The sequence below is a fragment of the Theileria orientalis genome, chromosome 4, assembly GCF_000740895.1.
Source record: "Theileria orientalis strain Shintoku DNA, chromosome 4, complete genome".
Classification (NCBI taxonomy): domain Eukaryota; phylum Apicomplexa; class Aconoidasida; order Piroplasmida; family Theileriidae; genus Theileria; species Theileria orientalis.
The window spans coordinates 1,413,398-1,427,214 of NC_025263.1; the positions used below are offsets into that span (position 1 = coordinate 1,413,398).

The window sequence follows — 13,817 nt, forward strand, 5'->3', positions numbered from 1 at the left end:
GAAAACAGGGTGATTATTCGGTACAAACAACTTAAATGACATTTAAAATATGCGACTGGTCCCGTGTGGTAAACATAATCTACATGTTGTTGGACCAGAGGTTACTCGAGTACGAATCGGCCTGGTATGGGTCGTAGCCGTCAAACATGTCGCAGAAGTCGCGCACGAACGGGTCGTTCTGGTCGTACTTCTCCGGTTCAAGGGCCGAGAAGTCGAGGCCGTCCTTCACGAGGTCGCCCATGCGGCCCTGGTGAAGGGCGGCTGCGGCACCCTTGCTCGAGTTGGTCTTGTTGATCAGGTCTATTATGTAGTCCCGGTCGTCGTTGATGTTGTATGCCGGGTCGTTGCTCTTGCTCTTCTCCGCGTAGGTTGCGCTCTGCTGCGCGCTCGCGCTTGTGCTTGCGTTCGCGGAGAGCGACGGGTACTCGCTGTTCAGGTATCCCGGGTACCCGATGCCGTCCTCCGAGGTCTCGCTGAAGATCTCGAAGAGGTTGTTGCCTGAGCCGTAGGTGCTGTAGTTCGAGACCATGCTGCTCGAGCCCGAGTTCGCGGAGGCGCTGCTCGAGCTCGTGTTTGACCTCCTCGAGATCTTGGCCGCGATCCTCTTTCCCGACGAGGCCACCTTCAGCTCCTCCAGGTGCGGCTGTATGCTGTCGAGCAGCGAGGTCAGCTCGTCCGGCTGCGCCACGTTCAGCACTCTCTGGATAACGTAGTTCCCGAACGGGTCCAGGATCAGGTCCTTGAGCACGTCGAAGGGCACGTTGAGGAACTTGCTGATGAGCGTGCTCCTCACCTCAAGTGGGCAGAAGATCAGGCACCTTTCCACCACGTTTGAGCTGAACTTCTGCTTCGCGAACTTGGTGACGTCTTCGCAGAGGAATGCGACGATCCTGCTGTTGATCGCGTCGTCCTTCAGGCGCAGCACGTACTGGATAACGTAGTTCCCGTATGCGTCCTCTACGAGCTCCAGCGTCTTCGAGGAGATCGTGTCGATCAGCTTAGCTCGCTGCGCCGGGCTCGCCGCGTCTATGCATCTCTGCATCACGCAGCAGCCGTGCCTGTGCGTCGCCAGGTACACGCAGTTTTCGTTCATCGCCTTGTAGATGAAGTCGCAGTGCTCACTGCTCAGTGAGACTAGGCACTTTTGTATCACGTGGTTTCCGTTGAGGTCGTTGACGAGGTCCACCACTCCCGTCGACAGGATCGACGTGATCCTCGTTATGTTCTCCTCAGTCACCACCTCTATCAGCTTCTGAATTGCGCGCGTGCCGTGCATATTAAGGCATATTGAGATGAACTGCGGCTCGCATGAGGTGATGATTTTGCCCAGCTGATCCGAGTCGCACACGCTCATCAGCTTCTGGCACAGGTAGTTTCCAAACGGGTCCGTCATCAGCATGTACAGGTTGTCCAGCACCTCGTTGAGCACTGAGGCGATGAACTGGTGGTCGTTGCACTCCAGCTGTCGCTGCAGCATTCTGCACCCCGTCTGGTCTTGTGCTATTGAGACCACGTTTCCCAGTATTTGGCAGTTGAAGAACGAGTCCTTCAGCCAGCTGTAGTTGAGCGTTCCGAATGATCCTTTCGACCCGTTCTTCGACTTAGATGAAGGCTTAATCGACGGGCTCTTCACTGCGGAGCCGCTCTTCTGCATCGGTTTCGCCTCCTCCACTCTCCTTCCTCTTCTTCTCGAGGTCTTGAAGTGGTCTTTCTTCGTCGAGTCCAGGTCCGAGCTCAGGTTATCGTAGTAGCTGTCGTTAAGGTTGTCGCAGTAGTACTCGTCTTTCGACTCCGTGCTTACGTTGATTCCTGCGTCATACAGTCTCCTTAGCATTTGCGGGTCCAGCGAGTTAAGGTGCAGCGCGTCTGGGTAATCCACGTCGTTGTGTGAGAACAGCTTCGGCGTGTCAAGTTGCTTCAGCATTGACTCTGTCAGCGAGTCCATGCTATAGTTCATTGACATTTGCTGTGCGTTCTGGTCGTATGACCCTTCTGTGTATCGCGTCGAGAACGACTCGCAATTCACGTAGTCCGTGTTAAATGGCTTAACGTGTTCACACAGTCCACTTTCCTCGAACTCGCCTGGGTTCATCAGGTGAGACGGGTGATCCATTTCTTGGTTAAGGTAATCAACTGTGTTGACTGGGTTGTAACTCCCGAAATTGGAAGATTGCCTACGACACACATTAGTTTATGTGACTTTTACGTATTTATTTTAGATAAAGGTACTAAAAATAAACACAACTTACAAGGAGGGATCCAAATCAAGGTTTTTATCAAAATTAAAGTAGGAATAACTCATTTGTGTATTTGTATTTTCAAAATTATCCGGTTTAAACTCTATATGACTTAGGGTTAAGAGCTTTATGACATATCATTTCCCTTATGAACATTGCAGGAATCGTTATTATAAAAATTGGCAGTGTACATTTTTTACAGGAAGATTCATTAAAACAATTCTGTTATGTTAGTATAATAAAATCAAATGTGTGAGGTATAGAAAATATATTACAATTAAGTTTCAAATACAAAGTTAACCTAAAAGTGCTTAAAAGATAGTCAATATTATACAAAACGGCAATTAAAAACCCATATTAGAACCACATTTATCTTTATATGTTATCATTAACTTAATGTTTAGAACGAATATGAAGATTCTATCTTCGGCTGTTAAATCGTTAGACAGGTATGGAAATATAAATGTGCATATGATACACTAAACTTTAAAAAGACACAATCGAGCTAACTATATATAGTAGTAATTAATGGGCTCACAGTATTGTATAATATATGAAATCCAGGAGTTTGCTCTCAGGTAACAGATAGGGTGTTAAAGTAATGTTGTAATGGGGTTGTGGCCATCACCTTCTTCGTTTTTTGCGACGGAATTGCACATTTCCACCAATGCCACCATCATTTACGCACTTAGAAAGTGTGTATATTTGGTATGTGAGGTGTCTGACCTGTTTGGTTCCAATGTGTCCAGTCCTTCACATTAGGGGCAACACGTTTTTAAAACAACTTTCAAGAATGAGGGTGTTTTATCATATTTAATTGATTATAATGGGTATTATACCTAATATAATTGTCGATGTGCCAGGATTCCATGTTAAGTTACAACATTTTTCACTCATTTTAGTTCTTATTTTAGTTTGACCTTAAACTAAAATTTCAATACGAGTCTTCTAGTTAATTACATTTATTTACTTTTGTTTATTAGACATAACTAAAGTATTTAACGCTTATATATAAATTATCGATCTATATTTACACATAATGACATTCTAGGTAGGATTCCTATTCTCAAAACATTTCATTTACGTTCGGCAACCCTCGAATTATTTTTTATGAAAATATTTTATTTTTAATAAAATTTTTGTTTTGCTTATTTCCATCTCGGTGTGTGTTACTACTTATAGTAATTTCCCTCACTCATTTTGACAGGGTGCATACGTAAAAAATTAGTAAAAATTCATAGTTGTCTTGTTTTGTATTTTATTATATTGTCTGTTTCTTTTATTGTTGTGTATTTTTAAAATTTTAATTTATCTTATGTGACAATGAAGTCGTTTTGCTGACATAATAAAATAAATAATCTAAATTCTCCATTTTGTCAATTGATTCTTCCTGTTAATACAATTGGATTCTCTAATGGAGGAATTAGAATCTGAAATCGATTCTATGTTAAACAAAATTCCAGATTCTAAATTTATAGTAATAGATTGTGGTACGTAACAATAATGAGAAACGATAATGGCCAATTTTCAGAATTCAGCGGAATTAACCCTAAACCTGATTCTGTGAGAACATTGGATGATTATCTTTTAGCACTGAAGGAAGATGTGGAGGAATACGCGCTACGTAAATTAAAGTTGCACAATTTAATACTGTAGTACAAATCGGATTCTGCCTCGCTACATACTCGAACTCTTCCGCCGAGGCGAAGTGGATTTTACACCCCTATAACTTCTATACATATTCTTCTGAGGTGTGCGCTAGCCCTTAAAAGAAATTTGCAGATTTATAACACCATTTTCTTGAATGACACACTGCTCTGGCTTAGAGACAACGGATTTAGCCTGGACCGCTGGGTAGATGAAGGGTGCGTTTCCTTGTTAAAAGGCATGTTCAGAGTGGACTTTAAGAGACTGGGAGATATGCATAGCGACTCCGTGTCCTTCATAACGAAGAGGACCAGGAACAATGGACTCCACCACCTCATCAAGTCTATAATCGAGTACAGAATACCATTAGTCTTTCACAACGGAATGCTCGACATTCTGCACCTGTATGATAAATTTATCGGACCTCTGCCGGAGAACCCAGTGGAAATATCAAGGGAGATCACAAGGTACTGAATTATTGCAATATGCTTGACCCTTTAAATGATTATTAACGCTCATGTGGTATGTTAGATTCTTCGTCGGAGGGATCTTTGACACCAAAGTAATAGGGAGATACCTGTTTGAAAAGTTGGACTACTCACTACTAAAGTAAGATAGGCAGCGCCAACTGACGCTTTAGGAGCACCTCACTTCCAATGTTATTCACAAACTTGAACAGGTAAGCAGTTTAAGAAATAAAAATAATCAGTATGCACGATATGAATCAAATAGCGAAGCTGTCACTGGACAGAGCCCACCTGGAATACCTGGACAAGGTAGAGCCCGAGAGAACACACTAATGAGTAGAACACGGGAAAAATAAACGACAAACTATTTCACGAGGCAGGGTTCGACGCATTCATAACCGCAATGGTAACTCGGAATAAATAACAGAACGCATAGGTATTTTCGGCGGAGCTGGGAATCCTGGCTAGAACGGACGACCTCAACGCAGACGAGCTGCTAGACTTCAGAGAAGATAAAAGGTGAGGCAAAGAATAACTAGAAACTTTAGGAATCGAGGGAACCACATACACAAACTTATCAACTGCTATAACATCCATGACCCGATAGATCAGACGATATACAACTTCAAGGAGCATTCGAAACAAGGTTAATAGGCTTCAGTCGAAGACACAAAAGAATATACATGGATTCCTAATATATTTATTAAAACTACACAATAAAATAGATAACTTCATTCAGTTTAAAACGAATAAATTTGTCAATTAAAGTTTAAAAAGAAGTTAAAATAAGTTAGGTAGGCGATTGAAAATAAATAATAGTAGGAATACTACAATTGAATCAAACCACATCAAAATAATACAATAGGTAAAGTTTAAATTTAATTTAAAGAATTTCAGAATAATAAGCCAGTAATTTAATAGGGCTGAAAATAAATGTGTATCCTTCTTATGGTGTGAGAGAAAAGTAATTTATTTTGAAGTTGGTGTTTATAATTACAATGTTACAGTTCATTTTATTTTTAAAGTAAATTTAAACATAATACATATTTTTGTATAAGGTTAAATAACCTTAATTTAAAATTTTAAGCTTTATTGCAATGTATAGTAGAAATGATACAAACAGTAAATACCGCTCCCATGTCCCACGAATATTCCTTCCCAGATCAAAGTTCAGTAAGAAGATACTACGTTGAAACGAGTTCGGTCACAAGGAACCCATGGCCAGATCAGAACAACCTGGTAAGTAAACAGAGTAAGCCAGTTTGATTAACACGCAGGATGTCCAGGATTCACTCAAGTTTTACGTGGTGGCAAGAAAGAACTACTCAGCAGTAGACTTTCCGTTCGTGGTTCCGAAGTTGTTTTCACAAGTTACCAACACTTCTAGCCTCTTTAGGGGCGTAGAAGAGGGCGGAAACGACTTTTTCGACAGAGGAGTTAACTCGTCGGACGACTCGGATGTACTGGAGGAGTCGCCAATTTCAGCGAGCTCTGTCTCACCCTCATATCAAGTTTCGCCAGAGAGGAGAAGAAGAGCATCGAGAGTGTCGAATGACTACGACACGAGTAACTTCTTCGATGAGCCGTTTGATACTGATGTAACTAACGAAGAAGAGGAGCATAGTCATTTTAAATCGCAGTCTCCAGGGAGACGAATGAACGTGTTCGATCAGCCCCGATCAGAGAAATCGAAGGCAGGGTTGACAAGATCGGTAGGAAGGCCGCAAAAAACGCCGCTTAAAATAGGTGACAGGACGCCAGTGAGGCATAAGCCAGGGATAAAGTCGAAGGCCTCGACGCCGCTAAGGCTCCCTAAGGGGCACAGCAGAGCAGCGTCAGAAGGAGACCTGGAATCAGCAGACCATGAGGATGCGACGCTTGAGTTGGAAGACCTGAAGTCGTCAAGAGGCTCCCAAATGTCGAGAGGAGAAAAAAGTAGAAGAGGGACAGGAACGACAAACAAGTTGTATAAATTGGATCGCAAAACAGGAGTAAGCGTTAAGAAAGGAGCCTTAAAGGAGACGAAAGAAGGGTACAAGGTGACGAAGAAGGGCCCGTATCAAATATTGAGAGAGTCGAGGAAATTGGGACTGCCGAAACCAGAAAATAAGCGAAAGTTGGAAGAAAAGAAACAGGATTTGGCAATATATAAGGGAGGAGAGCTGGCGGAAAGAGAGCTTGACATGGGAGGATTTGATGAATACGAAGGAATAGAAGATGAAGAAAAAACGCCCCCGAAGGACCTGAGTCAGCGACGAGGAGCATTGGTGAAGAGGAAGCCAAGGCCGTCAGTAAGTAGCTCAGCACTGCTGAACAGCTGGTACATAAGCACGCGCTCGGAAAGCGAGGACAAGAACTACGAATACGACAAGGGCCCGGAAATGAGTAACACCAGGTACCCAAGAAGGTTCAGAAGGCCGCCGAGTCAGCACTGGATGTCGAACCTGACCTCGGACGGAAAGTCGGTGCTGTTCATGGCGGGAGTGTCGACGCAGAAGCTGACGACACAGCACCTGACGGACGAAAGGTTCCCAACGTCCTCTCTGGTGCTGACCAACGACCACGGAAACGTAGAGCTGGAAATAGTGAAGACGGACGGAAAGGACGGAGCGGCGGAAGAGGACCCGAAGCAGAAGAGCCTGTCGGACTACGTGAAGACAATAGCACCAAGAAGGTACGGCCAATCGCCGAAGAGAGACCTGGAGCAGGAAGTTAAGGCATTATCGGACGTTCCCAGGAAGGCACGAAGGCTTAAAAGAGGAACAGGAGCCACGGCAAAGCTGGTGAGGAGATCGGAAGAACCGAGCGAGCCAAAGTGGAGGAAAAACCACGAAAGTAAGGGAGCGGACAAGGAGAAGATGGTGAAGGTGACGAGGGACATGTCGGCGGAGAAGGCCCTGGAGCTTCTGAGGAAGCTGCCGGAGGTCTACGACGGAGGGAAGACGCTGAGCATAGCCATCGACGACGACGTCAACGACCAGAGCGAGAGTGAGCGAAGAGTGAGCGACACGCACGCGAAGATGTTAAAAAGCGTAAGTCAGGCACACGTGTTATAGTTATGTACCGCAAGCGCAGACAAGTATTTACACTGTAGTGCCATGGATATGATGGCACTGACAATAGAGTGCCATATATATACTAGCGTCGACAATAGAGTACCGTATATATACTAGCATATAATACAATTGATGTTCAGGCCTATGATTCATTTGTGGAACACGGAAAGGAAAGAATATACTACAAGTGCGTGCACAAGCCGGAGCAGAACAGAATACCCTGCGGAGCGCTGGTGGTAAGTGAAAAGGGGATTCATGAACATGTAGTTCAACACGATGGTCTTCACGTCGCAGTGCAGAACGTCGGACGTGAGAATACCAGCAGAGAAGGACATAGATTTCAAAGACGTTCAAACTAATTTCATAGTAAGTATTATTAATTGGTGTGAACTTATGTCAACCAGTGTATGTGTACGCTATTAGTATGTGATAATGTCAAATAGTTTATGTGTACGCTATTAGCATGAGTCTATGCACATGAACACGACCACTAACACAAATGTAGTTCGGCTACGTTCACTCTGGAAAAGACTTGGCGATTGAAGGAGACGGAGTGAAGAAGGAGATAAGCCAGGGGAAGACGTTCTTCTTACCAACGCACAAAAAGTGGAAAATAAAAAACAATAGCAAGTAAGTTAATTAAAAAAGAATTTAAATAAAAAATATCTTTAGAACCACGGAAGCAAACATAGCATTGTCATTCATCAACGTGTAAAATAAATTTTTAAAAGTAAACATGAACACAAATGTAAACACACACGTATTCACAATTTAATTAGTATTTTCATTAACAAATCATATAAGAAGTAGTTTAACAGGGTATATACGTAAATGTGTATAAATCTGTGAAAATTAGAGTGGGAGTAGTAAGTACCAGAATATGCTAGCACTGGTCTAAGGGGCTGGTGAGAGTAGGATTCTCAGAAAATGGGAGAAGATTTTATGAGTGAAATGGTGGTCTCAGGATACCCCTAAGTAAAGATTGAGACGAGTGTCTGAAAACTTACACTCATCGCGCCCTTGACGACCTTGGCCCTAATCATGAGTAGATTGCCCATGCTATAGGATTGAATGTGGATCTAAAAGGTAATGAATGAAGGGGATATGGTACCCTAGTGTCAACAATGGAGTGCCAAAGCTCCGAAAGTTTGGAAAATACAGCATTGTCAGTCTCCAAAAAAGGGTCAAAAACAGCCTCCTGAGAAAAACGTGTAAGTAGCGGAATGGAGTTGGCAAATAGGTGAGCGGATTAACAAACGCACGTTTGAAATTGAAAGTTGAGTCTGAAAGTTTGAAACCTACAGGAATGACATGTAATAATGAGGAAATTGGAGCCATAAACGTACAAAAATGGCACAGTTCATGTGTATGGCCAGGTCCCTCAAAGCAAAAGAAAGAAAACGACTGTGTTCTAAACATGAATATGGAAAGGTAAACTGACTTTTAACATAGCTAGGGCTAGAATCGTCGAACAAAGAGCTGAAAATATGAATAGTGACAATGCTTAAGTGGTAAATGGAGTCGCCTTTGTACTTTTTCTCGTAAATCATGCTTAGAATATGGTACAAGTCGTTGGAAGATAAGCATGGAACAATGTGTATGCGGTTTAAAGTGTTTGCGATATAGTGATCAAGTCGAGTGGACTAAACAGAAGTATGAAATCGGCAGTCTAACATTTTTGGTTCTTTTGTAAAATTCCCTGCACACGTCCAGCAGCCTGTTCTCATTTTGAGCATAATCTGCAAAAATACGTGATTTTGGCACATGAATAGGAATAGATAAGGTTAAAGCAAACTCGTCGTTATGATTATTGCCTCCGCAAGGGGATCTTCCTCAAGATTCTCAAAAATTAAGTGGTTGAGGAGCTAAAACAGGGTTAGATGTGTAAAGGGTAAACCTCTCCGCTAGCCTCAAAATCGTCGCCAAACAATTCAGTGACCTCCTGAGTGTGGATTCCGCCGCTTAGTACAGTGTTAATGCTGAGGAAATTAATGGGAAAAGAAGACAGTACCTCTGGGACCTGGTCGGGGTTAACCTCTTGGAATCCAACTTAGATAGTGACAATCTGCTACATTCTTCTAAAGTTTTAAGTATTTTAGAACCTATAATGAAAATATCTACAAGATTTCAATGGACGTACTTATTACGTCGTCATCCGATTCAGGCGACAACTGTGTATCAAACATTATGAAACCTCAATGAAAATATACGGTTTAAAATACAACAAACATTTAACATAAATCCAAAAAAGCAAACATGTGTAATATAAATTCGTAAAAATACCAATATACGTATAATGTATCGGCAAATGGCAGAAGTGGTTGTGTGGATAAAAAAAGGGAAAAAAGATAAACATTTAGAAATCAGTTACTCTGTATTAAATATAATATTTATATATTTCATACCGATTGTATAAATGAACCCATTTCAACAAATTTAACAAATTTTGTAAATAGGGCGTTAACTGAAAATTGAACATTCACAATATTTTATTTTAATTTCAGCGCTTTAACAAAGATTCCGTTAACGAATAACATGAAAATTATATTTATCACCGATATCATAAACAATTTATGTTTAATTTACTTTTCAATGGTAGATAAATTACGGAATAAAAAAATCGGATTGAGGATCATTTAGGGAAATGAACAGAATATTTAACCTATCGCTTCTTGATAAAACAAAAAATAAATATCCATATGGTAACGGAAAATCGTTTCCTTCTCAAGTGGAATCCAATGATCAACTTTTAAGGTATGTAGATACATAGTAACTTACATAACTGGGCGATTAACAATTGTTTTAGTAAATTACAAGATTTAATAGCGTTGACCCCGCTGAATAATGAGGCCTTTGGGTCATTCGTGGACATTTTGGTTAAAAGATTTAACTGGAGGACGGCACAGCCAGAAGAGATAGACAAATGCAAGAACATAGTGCTGGACCTGATCTCAATAGACGGAGGGAGCGTGAACGGGCTGGTGAGGAGTTTCATATCGCACTTCAGATCCTCGGACGAGGAGCACCAGAAGGTGGACATCGGCTCGAGGATCTTCGACAGCGTGCTCCTGCTGAAGAAGCACATCAGAAACATACTGACGACCAGCGCAGACGACGTGGAGCTTGAAGGAGAGGACTACGAGCTGCTGTACGAACTGCTGGGAAACCACTCGAGCAGAAAGGTGAAGAGCAACGTGGTGGCAATATTCCCGTCGACGCACAGGAACCCGAGGTTCAACGGCCTGCGCTGCTTCTTCTACAGAAACAGAGACGGCACAGTGGACTTCTTCAGCTACGCAAGGTGCTGCGACAACGTTAAGACGAGAGGACAGGTGCTGAGAGAACACCTGTGCGACATGCTGGTGGAGATATACAGGCTTGCGCCGAGCGTGCTGGGCACAATCACGGAGACGCTGGACAGCATGTACCCTCACCACAATGTGCAGATAGAACATCACATCTCCTTCACGAAGGCAATACTGTACATCTCGAGAAGAATCGAGTGCTCGAGAAGTGTGCTGTACAAGATCCTGATCAATAAGCTGACGATCATAGACTCGGAGATTAAGCTGGCTGACCCGAACGTGGTCGACGTGGAGAAGGTGGAAAACCTGAGGTCGGAGAAGCTGAAGGAGCTGGCGAACCAGCTGATCAAGGGCGAAAAGGGCGTGGAGGAGTCGAAGGTGAAGCTGGAAAACCCGGACTGGTTCAAGAGCATGTACGAGAAGCTGCTGACGGAGGAGGACACGGACGACATGTCGCAGAAACTCGACTTCCTCATGGGAATCATGCTCGAGGAGCTGGAGAGCGTGCTCAGGAGCAACATGAACGTGCCGTACACGCCGAGGAGCGTGGACACGCACTACACGTCGGAGAGCGAGGGTGAGGAGCTGGCGACGCCAGTGGCGAAGCACGACCAGAGTTCGCACCACTCGACGGAGTCAACCTACTCGAAGTCGAACGTCGAGGACGTGTACGCTACGAGCACGACGGTGAGCTCGAGCGGAATAGACTCCTCGGACCTGAAGGCGACGTACAAGGTGAAGCTTGAGAACGGAGTAAAGTACAAGTACTCACCTCTAAAGGAGGTAGACGAGCACAGCAAAATGGCCGATGTGGAGACTGGATACACTAATGCCACTCGAATGGACCACGATTATGGTAACGTGAGCACATTGCAAGACGGTTTCACTAATGGGACTAAAACAAAAGACGGTTATGGCACAGTTACCAGACTGCAAGATGGTTATTCTAAAGTGATCTCTTCGCAAGACGGCTATGTCAAACTAGGGAGAACGGATCGTTGCACTATTGACTCTACTGCACAAGACTCGTACAGCTGCAAGTTGGGGAGAATGGATGAAGACTACAGCAAAGTGAGCTCGATAGGAGGGTACACAGTGGCAGACATGATAGTGATGGACCTGTTCGACACGTTCGACCAGATAATACTGCCGACGTACAACTGCAAGTACGTGCAGTTCATATACTTCTTCGTGCTCTCGATCAACCACAAGTGGGCGAGAATGTTCATACAGAGACTGTTCTCAATAGTATACAGTAACGCGCAGCACGCAATCAGGAGGAGAGCAGCTGCCTCGTACATCTCGTCGCTGATATGCAGATCCAACTACGTGCTGCCGCAGTACGTGTGCGGAAGCCTGAACCACCTGTTCGGGCTCCTCTCGTACTTTGAGTACGTGGCACTGCCAACAAACAGGTTCAACCCGTCAAACACAGGCTCAGGAGGGTCAATAGGAAGCCGCCGCAGCGGATACTGCGGAAGCAGCTCAAGTAACGCATCGAGCGTAGGCACTAACTCGTGCGGATGCGCACACGGCGTCGGCAGCGAACAGACGAGCGGCAGCGGCCACAGTCAGTCTTTAGGAGCAAAGGGAGCCACGTTGACGATGAAGGCAGGGAGCCGAAGAGGTAATATGCACTGCTTCTCGCTGGCCTCAGCGAAACTGAGTCTATTCTACTCGATTCTGCAGGACATACTGTACATCATCTGCTACAGAACGGACCTGATATCAGCGTCGCCGTCTCTGGTGGCCTTCATCAAGGACACCCGCAGAGGACTGCTGGCGTACCTGGACTCGTACCTGAGGCCTCTCAACTACTGCAAGCACTCAGTGATCACGGAGGCAATCAGGTCAACAGCGCACTTCGAAAACCTGAAGGAGTTCCACGCATACCTGGAGGCGGCGGAGAGTGAGCTGGCGAGCTCGAGAAGGAGCTCGGAGGACTACAGGTGGTCGCTCTACAGCCCAATCGACTCATTCTTCCCCTTCGACCCGTACCTCCTGCACCACTCGCGCTACTACATAAGGGACAAGTACAGGTCGGAGACGACGGCGCAGCAGATGGAGTGCACGAAGCAGAACCACACGACCTGCAAACTCGTGAAGCGCGAGTTGGAGAGGTCGAGTGTAGGCAGCCATCAGCAGGATAACCAGCACCCATGTCAGCACGTGCCAGAGTCGCCGTCTCGTCAGCAGCAGCAGCAGCTGCTAAAGTCCGCCGAAGGAGCTTACGAGAGCCGCCATCACGGCCAGATAGATGCCAGCAATGTTGGTGCAGAGTGCGTGGGCATGGACGAGTCACCCTCGAAGGACGATAAGATCATCAACGAGCTCGTGGAGGCAATCAAGAACGAAAAGGAGCTGGTCGACAAGGACCTGGAGGACGTGACGAAGCTCGTCCACGACTCGCTGGGCTTCTCGTCAATCTCAAGGTCGATAAAGGCGAAGCTGGACAGCTACAAGAGGAAGGACGGGAGCGAGTACGTGCAAATAGAGGCTGACTACGACTTCTGGGGCTACGAGGCGACCATCGAGGAGCTCGAGCAGTACAGCCAGCCGCAGCAGCAGGAGCTGCAGAGCACGGAGGAGCACATAATCGTGGGAATCGACCAAATAGGGGTAAGCATCTTTCGTAGTATCAGTGGTAGTTAGTGCTATTAGTTATTGCTTTTGGTGGTAGTAGTTAGTGTTAGTAGTTATTTCTTAACCAGCTCTCTTTGTATTAGTAATACCATCAGTCATAGTAATTGTAATATTAATACCTTCAGCCATAATAATTGTAATTGTAATACCATCAGTATAATAGCAGTAATAGTAATAAAATATTATTGTAGGACCTAGAGTTGTCGCTATGTGATTCAGTGCTATTGAACGACGTCGGAGAAAGGAAGCACGGCCTTCTGGACCTGCTGACATCGTCAAGGGCATACAAGTCAGCAGCGCGTAACTCCAAGAGAGCGAGGGACGCAATCGTGTAATTTACTTCTAATGTTGATTGGTGTACTTCTTATACTCTCCATAGTCCATCTTCACCTTCTTAGATTGATATCGAGTTACCTATAAGTAAAATGAGTGAAAGTGTAAAATAAAAGTGTGAATGTAGAA

General features: G+C 44.5%; 7 protein-coding genes across 7 annotated transcripts; 4 read left to right on the plus strand and 3 right to left on the minus strand.

Annotated features, from left to right (window-relative positions):
* Positions 1-79: 79 nt before the first annotated feature.
* TOT_040000638 (RNA-binding protein Puf1) lies at positions 80-2,302 on the minus strand (the record flags this gene model as incomplete). The annotated part of the gene is made up of 3 exons (XM_009694275.1): positions 80-1,733; positions 1,779-2,174; positions 2,250-2,302. 3 exons carry the CDS (start codon positions 2,300-2,302, stop codon positions 80-82), a joined length of 2,103 nt encoding a protein of 700 aa, XP_009692570.1.
* Positions 2,303-2,846: 544 nt separating this feature from the next.
* Positions 2,847-2,999, plus strand: TOT_040000639 (hypothetical protein; the record flags this gene model as incomplete). The annotated part of the gene is made up of 1 exon (XM_009694276.1): positions 2,847-2,999. The coding sequence occupies one exon, from the start codon at positions 2,847-2,849 to the stop codon at positions 2,997-2,999; it is 153 nt and encodes a 50-aa protein (XP_009692571.1).
* A 741-nt stretch (positions 3,000-3,740) lies between these two features.
* TOT_040000640 (uncharacterized protein) lies at positions 3,741-4,707 on the plus strand (the record flags this gene model as incomplete). Its single annotated transcript, XM_009694277.1, has 5 exons — positions 3,741-3,861; positions 3,894-3,988; positions 4,020-4,351; positions 4,416-4,446; positions 4,525-4,707. 5 exons carry the CDS (start codon positions 3,741-3,743, stop codon positions 4,705-4,707), a joined length of 762 nt encoding a protein of 253 aa, XP_009692572.1.
* A 13-nt stretch (positions 4,708-4,720) lies between these two features.
* TOT_040000641 (hypothetical protein) lies at positions 4,721-4,987 on the minus strand (the record flags this gene model as incomplete). The annotated part of the gene is made up of 1 exon (XM_009694278.1): positions 4,721-4,987. The coding sequence occupies one exon, from the start codon at positions 4,985-4,987 to the stop codon at positions 4,721-4,723; it is 267 nt and encodes an 88-aa protein (XP_009692573.1).
* A 501-nt stretch (positions 4,988-5,488) lies between these two features.
* TOT_040000642 (conserved hypothetical protein) lies at positions 5,489-8,041 on the plus strand (the record flags this gene model as incomplete). The annotated part of the gene is made up of 5 exons (XM_009694279.1): positions 5,489-5,590; positions 5,629-7,383; positions 7,548-7,643; positions 7,675-7,773; positions 7,913-8,041. 5 exons carry the CDS (start codon positions 5,489-5,491, stop codon positions 8,039-8,041), a joined length of 2,181 nt encoding a protein of 726 aa, XP_009692574.1.
* A 326-nt stretch (positions 8,042-8,367) lies between these two features.
* TOT_040000643 (hypothetical protein) lies at positions 8,368-9,143 on the minus strand (the record flags this gene model as incomplete). Its single annotated transcript, XM_009694280.1, is given in 5 exon segments — positions 8,368-8,442; positions 8,519-8,605; positions 8,617-8,843; positions 8,849-9,050; positions 9,057-9,143. Coding segments are annotated over 5 exon segments (678 nt in total).
* A 908-nt stretch (positions 9,144-10,051) lies between these two features.
* On the plus strand, positions 10,052-13,690 carry TOT_040000644 (uncharacterized protein; the record flags this gene model as incomplete). Its single annotated transcript, XM_009694281.1, has 5 exons — positions 10,052-10,161; positions 10,214-12,103; positions 12,257-12,812; positions 13,032-13,331; positions 13,547-13,690. The coding sequence occupies 5 exons, from the start codon at positions 10,052-10,054 to the stop codon at positions 13,688-13,690; spliced, it is 3,000 nt and encodes a 999-aa protein (XP_009692576.1).
* Positions 13,691-13,817: the final 127 nt, after the last annotated feature.